The sequence below is a fragment of the Culex pipiens genome, chromosome 3 (assembly GCF_016801865.2).
Source record: "Culex pipiens pallens isolate TS chromosome 3, TS_CPP_V2, whole genome shotgun sequence".
Taxonomy (NCBI): Eukaryota; Metazoa; Arthropoda; class Insecta; order Diptera; family Culicidae; genus Culex; species Culex pipiens.
In genome coordinates, this window is record NC_068939.1 from 129858305 (window position 1) to 129874267 (window position 15963).

General features: G+C 41.8%; 1 protein-coding gene across 2 annotated transcripts; it reads left to right on the forward strand.

The window, feature by feature from the left end:
* Positions 1 to 804: 804 nt before the first annotated feature.
* LOC120414792 (V-type proton ATPase catalytic subunit A) lies at positions 805 to 13915 on the forward strand. 2 transcript variants are annotated; one of them, XM_039576103.2, is made up of 5 exons: positions 805 to 964; positions 1450 to 1573; positions 8019 to 9297; positions 9358 to 9754; positions 12663 to 13915. In XM_039576103.2, exons 2-5 carry the CDS (start codon positions 1498 to 1500, stop codon positions 12753 to 12755), a joined length of 1845 nt encoding a protein of 614 aa, XP_039432037.1. In that variant the 5' UTR covers positions 805 to 964; positions 1450 to 1497; the 3' UTR covers positions 12756 to 13915. The 2 variants fall into 2 exon arrangements, with proteins under 2 accessions (XP_039432037.1, XP_039432038.1); XM_039576104.2 differs by lacking the exon at positions 805 to 964 and adding an exon at positions 1257 to 1275.
* Positions 13916 to 15963: the final 2048 nt, after the last annotated feature.

A 15963-nucleotide genomic window follows, 5' to 3' on the forward strand; every position in this document is an offset into this window, starting at 1 on the left:
GCCCCACATCTGCCCTCAGAATTGAGCCAAAGTGTCAAAAATCAATGTTTGGTCATATATCGGGTTTCAATGTAGATTAGTATCAGATCGTTTTAAAGTAGCTGTTAAGGACTTATTTTTTTTTTCAAAAATAGAAATTTCGTGATTCGAATCGATTATTCGTAGTGAAATTTTGGCAAGGAAAACCTAGGTACGAACTTTTTTTGAATTTTTGAATCTTTGAATTTCACTTTTTGAATTATAACTTTTGAATTGGGTCCAAAAATTAAGCTTAAATTTGAGATATTATCGTGATGGAACTCGTTGCAAAACTTGATTTTTTCAGCACTCGTCGTATTTATCCAACTCGGTGAACCTCGTTGAATAAATGTACGACTCGTGCTGAAAAAAACCCCTTTTTGCAACTTGTTGCATAAACTACTATTTCGTGATCCTTTTCCTTGACCGTTTGATCGGCGTAGTTTTTTTTAACATTCAAAATCCTTTTTCTTTTCTTGGTTCTTTTTGGTGACAAAACTTTCCCATCAATCACAAACCAACGGGGTACAAACCAAATAAGTGTCAAACAAAAATTTGACCAACCACCGGGGAATTAAGTGTATGTATGCAATAAATAATAATCGTAATAATATTAATCATATTTAAATATTTAATAAATGAAAAAATAACTGTCGAACCAACGGCGCCCTACTGTACAACTTAAAGAAATTTGACATGCATGACATGTCTCACTCTGCAGATCCCCACGACGTCATGACGGCACATACAGATTCCACACCCAACGCTCTGGCAACTCTTGCCCTGCCATCACGGGGTCAGTTTCGGAACGTCGTCGGGAAATTTTCATTCGCGTTCGTTCGACGGTCACAGTCGCAGGTCACCAGATACCAGATTTTCTTCGCTCACCACAGGTGCTGGCTGGAGTGAGGGCCCCGTTTCCGTTTTATTGCCGAAAATCAACTGCGTAAGTGTTTTGGATTGGTACCCGGTACCCGGGCGTTGGGCTTCGGGTCGGGTTTGTGGCCATTCCCTTCGGGGATTGGCGAAGAAATTCCATTTTCTTTCGATCGATCTGGGAGTTGTATTTTTCTTCTTTGAGAGCTGTCAAATCAGGAGGACCACTTTTTTAGAAGGGGATTTCTTGCAGTCAATAATTCGGGTGTTATTTAACTTGCTGGTGATTAGATCAAGGAATTGTTGGTTTTGTGGGACGGAATCTGTGCTCTTTCCGGAGGTGGTCAAGTGCTGAACGGGCAAAGTTGTGAAATTTCGTAGGTTGGTCACATGACCAGCACCACCTGATTGCAAGTGTTTTGGATTAGAGTGCTTTCTAAAGAAGCTTAAAATTTGACCAATATTCTTTGCTTAGAAAAGTGTAACAATTTAGCAAGTAATGGTAACAAAATTTATGTTTTTATTAATCTTTATTTCTTTTCCTCTCCCCCGCAGAACACCTGAGACGACGCGAAGCAGCAGCAGGACGAACGGATCGCGAAAATGTCCAACCTAAAGAAGATCGCCGATGAGGACCGCGAGTCCAAATTCGGATATGTCTTTGCCGTGTCCGGTCCCGGTAAGTTGTCAAACCCCTTTGGCCGGAAGAAAATCTAAGTGAAATTCTCGTTAGTTCCCCCAAAAACCCTTATCAAAACTCTTAAAAACCTAAAATCGAGAAAAAGTGCAAAAGAGCCCACAGAGAGTCAGTCACATGACTTGGTGGTGTATGTGTCTGGTGGTGCTGCGCGAATTGCGCCTGTATTTACACACGGGACTGACGACGACGACGGTGGTGATGGTGTAATCGTGGACCCAGCCGCGCACCACTATCACATGTGAACGGAAAGTCACCCAAACCCAGCAGCAGCAGCAAGTTTATCATTTCGACGACTTGTGATGGCTTGTGATGAAAAGTCATGTTTTTGCTGCTGCTGCTTTTCGGATGATGTCGCCGTGTCTCCGGCACTAATACAGCGATGTTCGACGGGTGGAGGAATCTCCCTCCCCCCGAACACCCTCTTTCTATCCCCCAAGGCGGTGTTTGTGATGTGTTTTGCCTATGTTGATTGATTTTTAGCTTAATTATCGGATGCGAAGTTAAGTCGCACTGTTTGATGCAGCTAGCGATAATTTGCTGAAGCTGATTGTTAAAATTCTTTTATAAAATGGAGTCACACCTTTGTTATGTAATCTTGTAGACTGATATCGAACTGGCAAACTGGTCACTAAATTGTATATTTGTACAACGAAAACACTCGTTTTAATCACTCTAAGTTTGGCGACATTTTAAAATTACTTCTACAGCTTTTAACGTTAGGTAACGTCCTAATCGAATGCACATACCAAATTTCAAAAGCTTATACTGCCCATGATCGCATAAATGTCCCATATGCATTTTCATCACTTTTGAGTTATTGATGCAGTTTGGTTCAAAATCGTGTGCTCTTAAAAGAGCCTATAACATCCAGTACTTTGTTCTAGAAATCAGGACGAAATCCTGTTTTTTCGTAAAAAATGTTAACCTTATGTGTGGGACAAACTTCCCTTGCGTATTTCTCAGCTTGCTGTTTTTGCATATGGGACATTTATGCGAACATGGGCAGTATAACTGTTGAAAGAATCAATGTTTTACAAAATTATCATAATTCATAGAAATTTCTGGAAGAATGTGCACTTCCCTAATACGGACGTGAACTTCAAGTATCTAAAATGCACTTCCCAAACAACCGTGCAAGTCATCTAAAAAAAAACTTAGTCGGCTTTCCTCTGGATAGTCCGTTCTTGCCTCTTCGTCTGGAAGCTGATCACAACGCGCTGTCCACCACTCCTGTACCAAAAACTAGTACCCTTCCGAGGCCGTCGCCAGCCAAACCTGATTCCTCCACGAAACAACACGTTGGCCTTTGCGAGTTCGCGGTTCGGCCCTCCCTAACCACAAGTTACACGAAGAGTGGCATAGGGATAACGCCCCGGGCACCCTGGACCTCCATCCCCTCGGATAAACTCGGACTACTCTGGAAGGAACAACCCGAGACGAGACAAGACGTGCTGACAACTAGAAGGACGATACGACCCAAATGGACTATCCGCTCTCGTTTTAAACTTAGTTTTTTGTTTTCAAATTGAGACCAATGTAGTTTTATATAAATTTATGTTATCAAATTGCACTCAAACAACACCGGAACAATGACGGAAGTAGCAATTTAAAAGTTAAAACCTTATGCTCCTGTTTTACAGATTGGAATTTCAAGTACCTAGAATGAAAATAACTTTTAATCCGGAACTACAGTCCAGGCTTGATTATCCGAAGTCTCGGAAAAAAATCACTACGGAAAATTGACTTTGTGGATACTCAAATCATTTTTTCCCCTGTTTTGTTGGATGTTTGAGCTCAAAACCCTAAAAATGCTCTTAACGTGAAGACTTCCATCATTGCCATGATTTTTCGTTCAAAGATATAAATTTTGCGTCCCCATCAATATATTGACAAAATTCCTTCTACAAGTTGTTTAGAATAGTGCCCTACACATCGTCGCCATCGTGCTAACTTGTCTTACGTGCATTTTGTGCCAAATTGAGTTAAGAACGCCATTTTGTGCAGCTCACAATGCCTCACCTTTTGACCTTTACAGATCCCCAAAATTCGATTTCAATCCTGAGATATTCACCAAAAACCGAAAAAACTCCGTGCATTTTTGTCACTTTACATATGAAAGTAGTTTCAATCTTGTCGTGCTATCTTGTCACTCCCTGAAAATCGATGTAAGTGTGACAATTGGCCAAAGGGATTTCAGGTCAGGATGCGTTTGACGCACGTACAAGTCACACTACCGTAAACATTTGTAATTATAACTTGGGACTCCAGCAACCAAATTCAACCAAACTTCGGGACAATGCACAGAATGGTCAACCAAACAAAACGTGTTTGTTATTGTTTTCATTGCGTGCTCTAGTTTTTGTTTATTCAAGGTCAAACATTAAAACGCGTTTTTCTCGGAACGTCGAAATGGCGGGTGCGACATGATAGCACGACGACGTCGACATGTTGATACTTTTTGGTAATCCCATATTCCTTGCTAAGTTATGGAAATCGTCATTCATCAATGATTGCCAACTAGGGCGTCAATGATTGTACCACAAAATTGTATAAATTTTGAAGCATATTTGATTTAGATCAATAATTCCTTCAGTGACTTCAAGAAGGCAACAGCCGGCACATGCTGATTCATTTTGGTGTAGAAATTCGTGAAATTGAATTCAATATACAGAATTTTAGAGTGATGATCAATTTTCTTTGAAAATGGTCAACGGCTTCACCTTAAAAAGATTTGGATTTTTTTTTAATTTTATTTAATGGCGGTGATGAATAAATCGTTTATCGAAGACACGCTGACACTTAGGATAGACCATCAGCGCGCGTTTTTGAATTTTTAGACTCGATTGTGGGTAGCGGAACCTCGTGGTTACTCTGCAACGTGTTTTTTGGAGCCCTTTTACTTGAATTTTTATTTTTCATAAGTCTTTCTTTTATCATCGTTGATTGGAAGGCACGCCGCCGGTTTAGTTCGTTAAAGAAGTACAAACAGTAAAAATATACTGATAAGTCCAGCCCATAGCACTACTGCTCGGTTGGCACGCGTTCGATTAAAAACTTTTTTTTAAATAATCAATTATTTATCTTTCCGCAGCCGGCTGCCTAAGATTAAAAATTTTCAACCGATAAACAAAATGCTCATGGTCACATCACTGCCACTCGTGAATCCTGACCTCATACCCATCTACTAACCCCCTCAAAACTCATGTGATACTTTGTCGGAGAAGCAGTCGATTGGGCGGTCTCTATCACTCAAGTATCGGACTAACATTCCCATCCACTTCCCCGTGACTCTATCACTGGTCGTGGCCGGCGCCGGTATTGATCAGCATGATAGGGGCCTTTGAGAAGTTGCGAAGCGAGGAAAGATAGCGCCCACTCATCTTCCACGGCTCGTGGATGTCAATAACGGAGTAGCAACTGCGAGTGGGCACCTATGCTTATGCTTATGCTTTATTTAATGGCGGTGATGAAATACTGAGAAAATGCATAGATAATTTTCTAAAACTTGTTTATTAAAGTCAGTCATTTTCACATTACAAAGTATTGAAAAGAACTGTTCATGTTACAAAATAATTAAAAAGGAAGTCACCTAATTGATGTTTTAAAGAATAGATGATTTTCCAAAACATTTTTATTGAAGTCAGGCAATTTCACATTACTAAACTATGAAATAAAACGGCTAATGCTTGAAAAAAAAGGAAAGAAAACTAAAATGTAACAAAAATATTAAAGGTTAAAATAACATTTAAAAACAAGGTAATTCAAGTCAGACTGTGAAATTGTGAGTTTTAGTCCTCTTTCGACATTTTGCCCTTTCGACCTATTGTCAACTTTTGACATTTGGTCCTTAGGGTTCGTTAAAAAATTACGTCCAAGAATAGGGGGAGAAGGGGGGGTCTGCGGCTTGTGACAGCCCATGTTACAGGTATAGGAACAGTGCGTGACAAGGGGGGGGGGGGGGGGGGTCTGTAATCCCGAAAATCTCTGGACGTAATATTTGGACGATCTTATGACATTCGACCGAGCATGCGACCATTTGCACCTTATGTCCTTCGCACTTCTGTTGCACATTTGTAACAGGCAATCAATCATTCGATTTTGACTAAAATTGGGTCGCAAAACTTGAATGTAATGTTTAAAGTGAAGTCCCTATTAGACTATGACAAACAAAACAACAAACTTTTTGATAGTTTGGCAGTTTGCTTGCTTTGTTTGCTTGCCTGCATTAGACAAGCTATTAGACTATAGCAAGCAAACACTACCAAAATGTCAAGAAGTTAGTTTGTTTGCGAGTTTGCGAGTTTGATTGTTTGTTTGCTTGCCGTAGTCTAATAGCTCCTTCATGATAAACATATGTCATTGCCCACTGAGAATTTTGGCTTGAATCTCGACTCGATTCAGGCTTGATCTCGAGCCAGATCGACTCGAGTGTTGATTCAGCTGCGAATCATGATTGGAACAATATAAAAATAAATGAAATGAATGAATTTTTTACGTGTTTTTTTTTTTTTTTTTCTTGCTTTTAACATCAACTTCGAATTCTACGACCCCATTTCAGTCAAATTTTAAATGGTTGGTTGCATAGTAAATTGAAAAATGCATTTTTTTCAATATTTCGTCACTGCCATTTTGGCCACCATCTTGGATTCAAAAATTCTAAATCACCTTATGGTACGTTCGTTCGTTTCCACACTGAGTACCGCACTCAGAGCTGTCAAAGTGTTTCTTTGAAGAAACTCGCGCTAGTTCCGCACGAGTTTCGCCGCCATCTTGGAACTGAAACTCTAGTGCCGCACTCGATATTTTTTCAGTTTCATGCGAGTTCCACGCGCACTGACAAATGACGTTCGATTGAACCAAAACCGGCACCGACGAGTACGGCACTCAGTGCCGCACCGGCTCTTCAAACGAACGTACCATTAGAGTAGTTTAGAGGTCATACTAAAGCTCCACAATTAAAAATAAGACAACGAAAAAAAAAAAAATGTTTTTACAGTTGGCAATTCTATCCCGTGTGCACCAGACGTGTTTCTCTGCTGTGCTATCGCTATTGTTCGCTAAACAATACTCGCGTTGTGGCAGACTCTGTAAAATGAGTGCTGTCCGCAAAAACCCACTCGTTGTGGACTTTAGTGTCCTCCCGGAACGCCCGAAGCTGGAAGTCGTTCAGCGGTTTGTGGAGAAAGGTCTGGGGATAGTCTCCTCTGACCTTAGAAGCATCCAGCTGCATAACATCCGCCACTGCGTGCTGATCGAGATGGTGGACCCAGCAGCCGCCATCAAGATCGCGAGCGAGAACCATCTTAAATACGCCTTCAAGACGCACCCCGCGATAAGGATCCCGGTCTACGTTGACGACAACACCGTCGACGTCCGGGTCCATGATCTTCCGCTGGACCTGCCAAACATTAAGATCACCGAAGCCATGCAGCAGTACGGGGAAGTCCTCACCATCAGGGACGAGGTTTGGAGGAACTTCTTCGCCGGCGTTCCTAACGGGGTGCGGGTGTTGAAGATGAAGCTCTCCAAACCCGTCCCCTCGTACATAACTGTATGCGAGCATAGTACTCTTGCCACGTTTACGGGACAGATTGCCACGTGTAGACGCTGTGGGAAAAAGCGACACGTTTCCAAGAGCTGCACAGAAGCAGCAACAAAAACGACCCAGAAAAGCCAACAACAACAAACAGCACAAACTCATCCGTCTGCCCCAATTGTTTTGCCTTCAGCCGATCCAACAGTAGTTGAATCCCAAGTCGTTGCTCCACACACAGGAGACAATGGCAATGACGGATTCACTACTGTTGAAAAGAAGGGCAAAGCTAAGAGACCGTTGGATAGCGAGAAGAAGCAGCCAGAAGAAAAAAGAACTTGCCTCGATGACGACCAAGTAGCACCCCCAAACGACCACCGTGATAACAATGGACAACCGACTGGACCACCCAAGACACCGAAGAGAAGGCTGTTCAAGGCAGCAGCAAAATGACGCAGGACTACGACTGTTAAATTTAAATTATACTTGAATTAATTAAATTTGTAATTTGAATTATAAAAATTTACACTTGGCCAAACTATGGTTTCAGAGGCCAGTATTGTTAATAAACAAAAAAAAAAAAAAAATGTTTTTATTCGATTATCCGAAGTGAAATTTTGCCAGGGCCTTCGGATAATCGAGTCTGGACTGTAGTAATGTAACAGGCAACCAACCACTCAAATTTTATTAGAACTCGAATTTGATGTAAAACATAAGAAAATTGAAAAAAATCGTGATTCCATTATCGCGTCTGGACATTACTGAAAATTCCCCTTATCAATAAAATAAAATATTTAAAAAAAATCCAAAAAAAAACCTTATTACAACTCTCTGAACATACCAACAAAAAACCCTTAAAAAACTAACTAAAAATTTTCTTCTTCTTTCCAGTCGTAACGGCCGAGAAGATGGCCGGATCGGCTATGTACGAGCTGGTCCGTGTCGGTTACTACGAGCTGGTCGGTGAGATCATTCGGTTGGAGGGCGACATGGCCACCATCCAGGTGTACGAGGAAACGTCCGGCGTCACCGTGGGCGATCCCGTGCTGCGTACGGGCAAGCCCCTGTCCGTGGAACTTGGCCCCGGTATCATGGGCAGCATCTTTGACGGTATCCAGCGTCCGCTGAAGGACATCAACGAGCTGACCCAGTCGATCTACATCCCGAAGGGTATCAACACGCCGTCGCTGTCGCGTACCCAGAGCTGGGGCTTCAACCCGATGAACGTGAAGGTCGGCTCGCACATCACCGGTGGAGATCTGTACGGTTTGGTGCACGAGAACACACTGGTCAAGCACAAGCTGCTGGTGCCGCCACGTGCCAAGGGTACCGTGCGTTACATTGCCCCACCCGGCAACTACACCGTCGAGGACATTATCCTGGAGACGGAGTTCGATGGGGAGGTCAACAAGTACAGCATGTTGCAGGTGTGGCCCGTGCGTCAGCCCCGTCCAGTGACGGAGAAGATGCCCGCTAACCATCCGCTGTTGACCGGTCAGCGTGTGCTGGATTCGCTGTTCCCTTGCGTCCAGGGAGGTACCACTGCCATCCCCGGTGCCTTCGGTTGCGGTAAAACTGTCATCTCGCAGGCCCTGTCCAAGTACTCCAACTCGGATGTCATCGTGTACGTCGGTTGCGGCGAACGTGGTAACGAAATGTCTGAAGTATTGCGTGATTTCCCCGAGCTGTCGGTCGAAATTGACGGCGTGACCGAGTCCATCATGAAGCGTACCGCGCTGGTCGCCAACACGTCCAACATGCCTGTCGCCGCTCGTGAAGCTTCCATCTACACCGGTATCACGCTGTCCGAGTACTTCCGTGACATGGGTTACAACGTGTCCATGATGGCCGATTCGACCTCCCGTTGGGCCGAGGCTCTGCGTGAAATCTCCGGTCGTCTCGCTGAGATGCCTGCCGATTCCGGTTATCCGGCCTACCTGGGCGCTCGTCTCGCTTCCTTCTACGAGCGTGCCGGTCGCGTCAAGTGTCTCGGAAACCCGGAGCGCGAGGGTTCCGTGTCCATCGTCGGTGCCGTATCGCCGCCCGGTGGTGACTTCTCCGATCCCGTCACGTCCGCCACCCTCGGTATCGTGCAGGTGTTCTGGGGTTTGGACAAGAAGCTCGCTCAGCGTAAGCACTTCCCCTCGATCAACTGGTTGATTTCCTACAGGTAAGCAAGTTGAGTGTCCTAAGGGTGAATGCTTTCACTAACAATTCTCCCCTCTCGCAGTAAGTACATGCGCGCCCTGGACGACTTCTACGACAAGAACTTCCAGGAGTTTGTGCCGCTGCGTACCAAGGTCAAGGAGATCCTGCAGGAGGAGGAAGATCTGTCCGAAATCGTGCAGCTGGTCGGTAAGGCGTCCCTCGCCGAAACCGACAAGATCACCCTCGAGGTGGCCAAGCTGCTCAAGGACGACTTCCTGCAGCAGAACTCGTACTCGGCGTACGATCGGTTCTGTCCGTTCTACAAGACGGTCGGCATGCTGCGAAACATTATCGGCTTCTACGACATGGCCCGCCACGCCGTCGAGACCACGGCCCAGTCCGAGAACAAGATCACCTGGAACGTGATCCGCGAGGCGATGGGCAACATCCTGTACCAGCTGTCGTCGATGAAGTTCAAGGTAGGTGGCGAGTGTTTTATCTCTCTTGTCATGTTGATCATCGCATCAAGTCATCATTTTCTGACCTATTATGCTTTTAACTTGATGCCTAGTTGATATTCACTGGGCTCAAAAACTCTCAATGCTATAAACTTTAACTGCAGCATTATCTGGAAAATATGGGTGTTTTGTTTGTTTTAAGCAGACTGTGGAAGAGCACGTGAAGCATCCGTTTTATACTCATACGGTTGCTGCTACCTCTGAACTTAAACCTAAGGCTGCCACCCTGAGAAGAACCCATGACTTTTCGCTTATGAGGCAAAACCCGTAACCATTCAGCCACAGGAGGTTGGCACACACACAATGTTCTTTGTCATACTTGTCATGCCTGTAACATAACTACCTACTTGCACCTTTTGTGTCTCACACAAAAACGCTCGGGTAGTGATGCTCACCACTAAAAATTTCCTTCGGAATATACATTTTTGATAAAAGTTGGACGCTTCCGGTTGCAAAAGATCTAGTTTTGAATAATTTTAACTGGTCCAGTTTTACCGGAGGTTCGTCGGATTGCGTTGAGGCTAACAGTTTCAGAAACATCCCTCAATTGGGATCACAATTTCTGATTGAAGAGTATTGGCCACTTTGTCGCATGATGTCTTTGAATGTCCTGTCCTATTGGGATCGGAATTTCAGATTTTCAACATTTGGCAACTTTGCTTAGGGGCGAAAACTGATGTTTTGATTTCTTCAAACCTTTAAGAACCATCATTACAAGTGTTTTGACATGTCGCTTGATATATTTGAAAATTATAGCAAAGTACCCCCTGTTAGGACCGAAAATCCGGATGTACCGGAAGTGGCCGTTAACCCTCTACAACCCAACCTCGCCTCTAGACGGCCTTCGATTTAAAAAAATCTTCAATTCAATTCAATTTTTCAACCAATTTTTGATCTTTAAAAAGCATGGCTATGTTTTTTTACTAACATTTACATGAAAAAAATTAGATAGGCAAATGTAATGAGAGGCCAAATACTACCAAAAACAAACATAAATTAAACAAGATAAATACAAATTAAAATACTACAAATAAAACAAGAAAAACATAAAACAAGAGAAGTAAAAGTTGCTCAAAATGTCCTCCTGAACACGTTGAATACAAAAATCTTCGAATACAACAATTTGGGCAGTAGAGGGTTAACAATCGGAACAGGTTAGAATTGTCATTTCACTGCTTACAAGTAAACTGAAGGAGTTATTAGACTATGACAAACAAACTCGTGTTTTTTTACAGTTTGTCTGCATTTGTTTGCGGAAACGTCAGCCTGCATACATTTTGCGTTGTTTGTGAGTTTGGCAAACTGTCAAACACGAAAAAGCGGGTTTGTTTGTTTGGCAAAGTATAATACCTCCTTGAGTAAACGTCAGTTTATTTTGTTTTGGTGATGCTCAATGTTTTCTGATTTTATTAGTAACACTTCGCAATCCGAGCTGTTTCGATAAATCCGGAATTCCTGCCCAACTGGAATGCTATTCTCTTAGGGTCAAATGTATCATGCGACATGTCAAAACACTCGGCATACGTGTTATAAATTGTGAGAAAATATTTAAAAATCAGTGTTCTGCATCATGCGTCCAGTAGCGTTCAAAAAGACCATTTCTGGTGCAAGTTGGACGATTTCAGGAAGAAAATAATGAGTTTTTGAATGACTCGATAATTATACTAGAAATTTTCAAATTAAAAGTGTTATACTAGTTTATCTTAAAGTGATACAAATTTATTCAAATTGCTTTTAGTATGCACTTTTTTTATATTCTCAAAAATTTAAGTACTGTTTATCGTCACAATTTTTTATTATTTCATCAAATTGTGGGTCTCCTACGAATGGCCGAATCTCAAAAGGCCGAATCCCGAAAGGCCGAAATTCAAAAGACTGAATTAATCGAAAGGCAGAATTCTCATAAGGCCGAATCCCAAAAGGCCGAATGCTCAAAAGGCCGAATCCCATAAGGCAAACCGCGCCCGAAAAGGCGGAAACGCATTCCAAACTTCGTTTGGAATGCGTTTCCGCCTTTTCGGGCTCGGTTTGCTATTATTATTTTTATAAACCATAGTTATATAACAAAAATTGCTTTCGAAATAAAGAAGGCATAACTTTCTAGCATTGCTGCTAACTAATTTTGTAAAGTTTTAATTTATTTGCCGCAAAAAAATAATTGTAATTCTTTGAATTAATTTAAATGCTTGGTGACGAAAGATTGAAACACTTTTGAAATGCTTTAATTCATTTAACTCTACTCACTTGTATGCATGGTAACAAAATGGTCGGTACAGATAAACAAAATAAAATTCCAAAAAGTATCATAGTTTGTTCCTTGGAGTAGAAAGAGGTTTGGGTACTCTCCCCATTCAAGCCTTCGGACTCCTAGGTTCGAGCAGAAACGTTAATGTGGATGGTTTGATTTTTTTTGATCATAGTTTGTTAGTTTACTGTATATCTGAACATCATAATCAATGGAAATCGTTATAATATGAATAAAATTCTGAATTCCATAATCATTCTGCCTTTCGAGACATTCGGCCTTTCGAGACGTTTTGCCTTCTGAGCAAAAGAGAAAATTCGGCCTTTTGAATTTCAGCCTTCCGAGATTCTGCCTTTTGAGTTTCGGCCTTTTGAGGCAATCCCCAAATAAATTGTCGTGGTTGTGCTGTTTTGCAAATAAAGCAAATATAAGTTTGATGAGAAGTGTTCAAGATTATGTAAAGTCATAATTTAAAAATAATCAATTTCATTGAATTCACATTTTCACTTCATAACAATTTCATAAATCATGTTGAAAAAAAAATCCACTAAATATCCCACTTTTGTGGCTTTTTCCTCTTAAATTCCTGCTCGCGCCACGCAACCACCTCTCGGACCTTCTTAGGACCCAGTGAAGGACGGCGAGGCGAAGATCAAGGCCGATTTCGACCAGCTGTACGAGGATCTGCAGCAGGCTTTCCGTAACCTGGAGGATTAAGCACCTGTGCGCGCATGCGCTCCGAAACGTGCGAGCGATCGCACGTCTTTCCGAAATTCCTTAAAAACAGTTTTAGTGTTTTCATTATAAATGTAACAAGTCTGTAGAGACAGAAGACAGAGAAAGATAAGAAAAATCATGTAAAAATAGTGCAACACAGGCAAAAGTCGGCTAAATAGAGCAAAAAGCAGCAAATAACACACACACAAATAACAGAAACACACTTATAAAAAAAAATAAAACGATGGTATCGAAAGCTGTGACCGTGGCCGGCGGAATGACACCTCCCGTGGTGGCCACGGGCACCATTTTACAGGAGTATTTAGGTTTAAACGTTATTTACACGCTACAGAAAAGAAACCCAGCAAGAAGGGTGAAAGTGTAAATTATACAAATAACAGAAACGGCGAGTACACACATAAAATTCACGGCATCATCATCCAAACCTTAGGCCAATCGAAAATATCTTTTCTTCGTTCGCTCATTCGTTCTTCTCGTTGTGTTTGCGTCTGACAAAAAAAAAGTTTAAAACAATCGTGGTGAAAATAACATCTTAAAGAAATGATAATCAAAGGGGATAAAGCAAAAAAAAAAGTGCAAAAAACAAGAACTCTCAGCTAGAGTAGCGCGTGACGTCGCGAAAACGTACAATAATTGCACTACTTTAAATCAACACAAACAAACATACATAACTGTACCACGGCAAATGAGAAAAGAGAAGAAACTTTCGATTGAACTAGAGCAAAATATATAAATGTAATATGAAATTATTGTATAAGTGAGATAATTAATCATCTAAACAGAAGAAGAAAAAGAAAAAAAAGTTTTACTATATTTAAGATTATCATGTTGTTAAATCGCTTTATTGTTTAGTTAATACATATATTTTTACTTTTAATTTTGTAGTCGTTTTTTCGTCCATGATGATGCGTAAAGATTGAGGCAGGAATATTAACGGTTAAATTTATGTTTTGTTTTGATTCCGGCGGTGGGTTTCAATTTGTAACCCTCCGCGGGCCGGTCCAAACTTATCGTCTCTTCTTGTCGTGTATATTTTTGTCTTCGTTTGAAACAACCAACACAGATGACGATGATTTGTAGGGCAGGAACATTTGGTGAGAATAAAATCCCTCTATGGAAAATTGCATTCCGCGTCAAAAGTTTTAGTAGTTTGAATTAGTTCGATGACAACATCCCTTATTTCGCATTTTTTTTTATATTAACTATTTTTTTCTATAACTTACGTTTTTTACCCAGAGAATGTTGTTTTCACAATGCTCCCTCACTCGCAAGCACAAATCGAATGCGACGCAAAACTGATCCAAAGAATTCCTACCGTTTGTCACTTCCATACCAATCGCTACTGACATTTGAAAATGCGTTCAGTCGGCATTCATCATCAACTACGATATTTGAATGCTCACACAAGACGCCTGACATGATCGTCATTTTGAGAAAAAAAACCATCAGTAAACGCACACAATGTTGAAACGAACGAAACCGAGCTCAACACTTAACCAACCGCCTGACACGAAGGCACATGCTCTCTCTCTTTTTCATTCTCTCTCACCCTTCTCTTTCTTGCTTGTGCGGTGCTGCGTGGTGACAGCACTCATTTGAATGCAGTCATGGGAAAGGTGGTCGAAATTTCGGTAGAATATTGAACGAACGTGCTCAGTAGCCTGTCCCATTTTGAGGTCATGTCGAGGAATTCCAGGCGCTCAATTCTAGATATGATGTTAGGAACAATGTTTTCTTAGACAAGAAAAAATTATAAAATACTTTCTCGCACCCTCTATTCAATTTACTGAAAAAAGTAACATTTTTTAAATAAATTTTCTAAAATCGCTTGGAATCAATACAAAAACTGGTTCAATCTTGTGTGTATTATGCTTAACCGATAGGTTTTTGTACATAGATTAAGATGCACTACCAATATCAGACCAAAATTTAAGTTTTTGGCTTCTCCCAGGCTGATTTATGTTAAAAATCGCATTTTTCGAAACTTGCAGCTTGTAGGAAATTTGACGACGAACATTTTTCTCTCTGAGATAATGCAATTTCAAGTAAAATATTAATCAAAATGGAACGAAAACCGAGATTTGATCAAACTTGCAAGCGATTTAAATTGCAACTAATACACGCAAATAACATTCCAAAAGGGCATAGCTCCAAAACATCACTGTTTGCACGAAATTGGATTCCAGATTCGGACCCTGACCCCTAAGACATATGCTTGCAATGTCGTGTAATTAGTAGGCCTTGCTTATGAATTCTGTTTTTTTTTTTTAAATTGGCACTTTTGTACACTAAAAGTTTTAGTTCAGTCTAAAACTTAAAAATCTCGGCACTGGAGTGTCGAAATTGCATTTTCTCAGAGAGGAAAGTGTTCGCCGTGAAATTTTCTAGCTGCATGCATTGGTTTTGGTTTTGGAAAAATATGCTACCCTAAATTAAATGAGCATTTCTGAATTTTTTTTCGAAAAGATGCGATTTATGAAGGTCAGCAGAACGTCAGTGCAAGTAAACGTCAGTTACTCTGAAAAACTGAATATCGACTTGGTGGTGACGAAGTTGAAGTTGCGGAACTTCAATTTCTTTACATTTGACCCTGCAGAGAAGGGTCCAGTGAAGATCGTCCTTCAGGGATATCCAGACCATCCGATCTCCGACTTGGAGAGACACCCGGCGAGCGTCAAAGTTAAGCCTCGGGAGATAAAGGTGCTTTCAAGATCGACAACAGTACAGGTACGTACACTTTGTACCTCCCGTACTTCGATCACTGGACGGCTTCTTTGGGAGATTCTACTCGAATAATGCAACCGCTGTCCAAAATTCGGAAACGGCTCCAGAACCTGCAATCTCCCACCCCGGTATGTGAAGTACCCACATCACCGAAATGTGCAGTCTTCCGCGGAAAGATCAGCTGGGGGAAAACGCCCAGCAGCACAAAGCGCGCGTCAAGTGCGCGAACTGTGGTGGAAACCATACGGCGAATTTCCGTGGCTGTGCCGCGCGCGCTGCGGGACGCCTTCGAAAACTGCGAGCTCGACCGCTACAGCAGCTGGTGGCGGAGCGGTTCTCGCACGGGACAAGCTGATGTTACCGGTGATGATCTCTTTACGCTTTCCGAGTTTTTGCTGGAGAGATGCTTACGTGTTTTCGTCCCTGTCGGAACAAGGTAGATCAACTCCAAGCTCTCGGTGAG

Excerpts from the sequence above, each read along its gene's own strand:
- LOC120414792 (XM_039576103.2), top strand. The coding sequence starts at position 1,498 with ATGTCCAACCTAAAGAAGATCGCCGATGAGGACCGCGAGTCCAAATTC. Across the intron at positions 1,574-8,018 it reads CTTTGCCGTGTCCGGTCCCG|TCGTAACGGCCGAGAAGATG; the intron begins GTAAGTTGTCAA and ends TCTTCTTTCCAG. Across the intron at positions 9,755-12,662 it reads TGTCGTCGATGAAGTTCAAG|GACCCAGTGAAGGACGGCGA; the intron begins GTAGGTGGCGAG and ends GGACCTTCTTAG.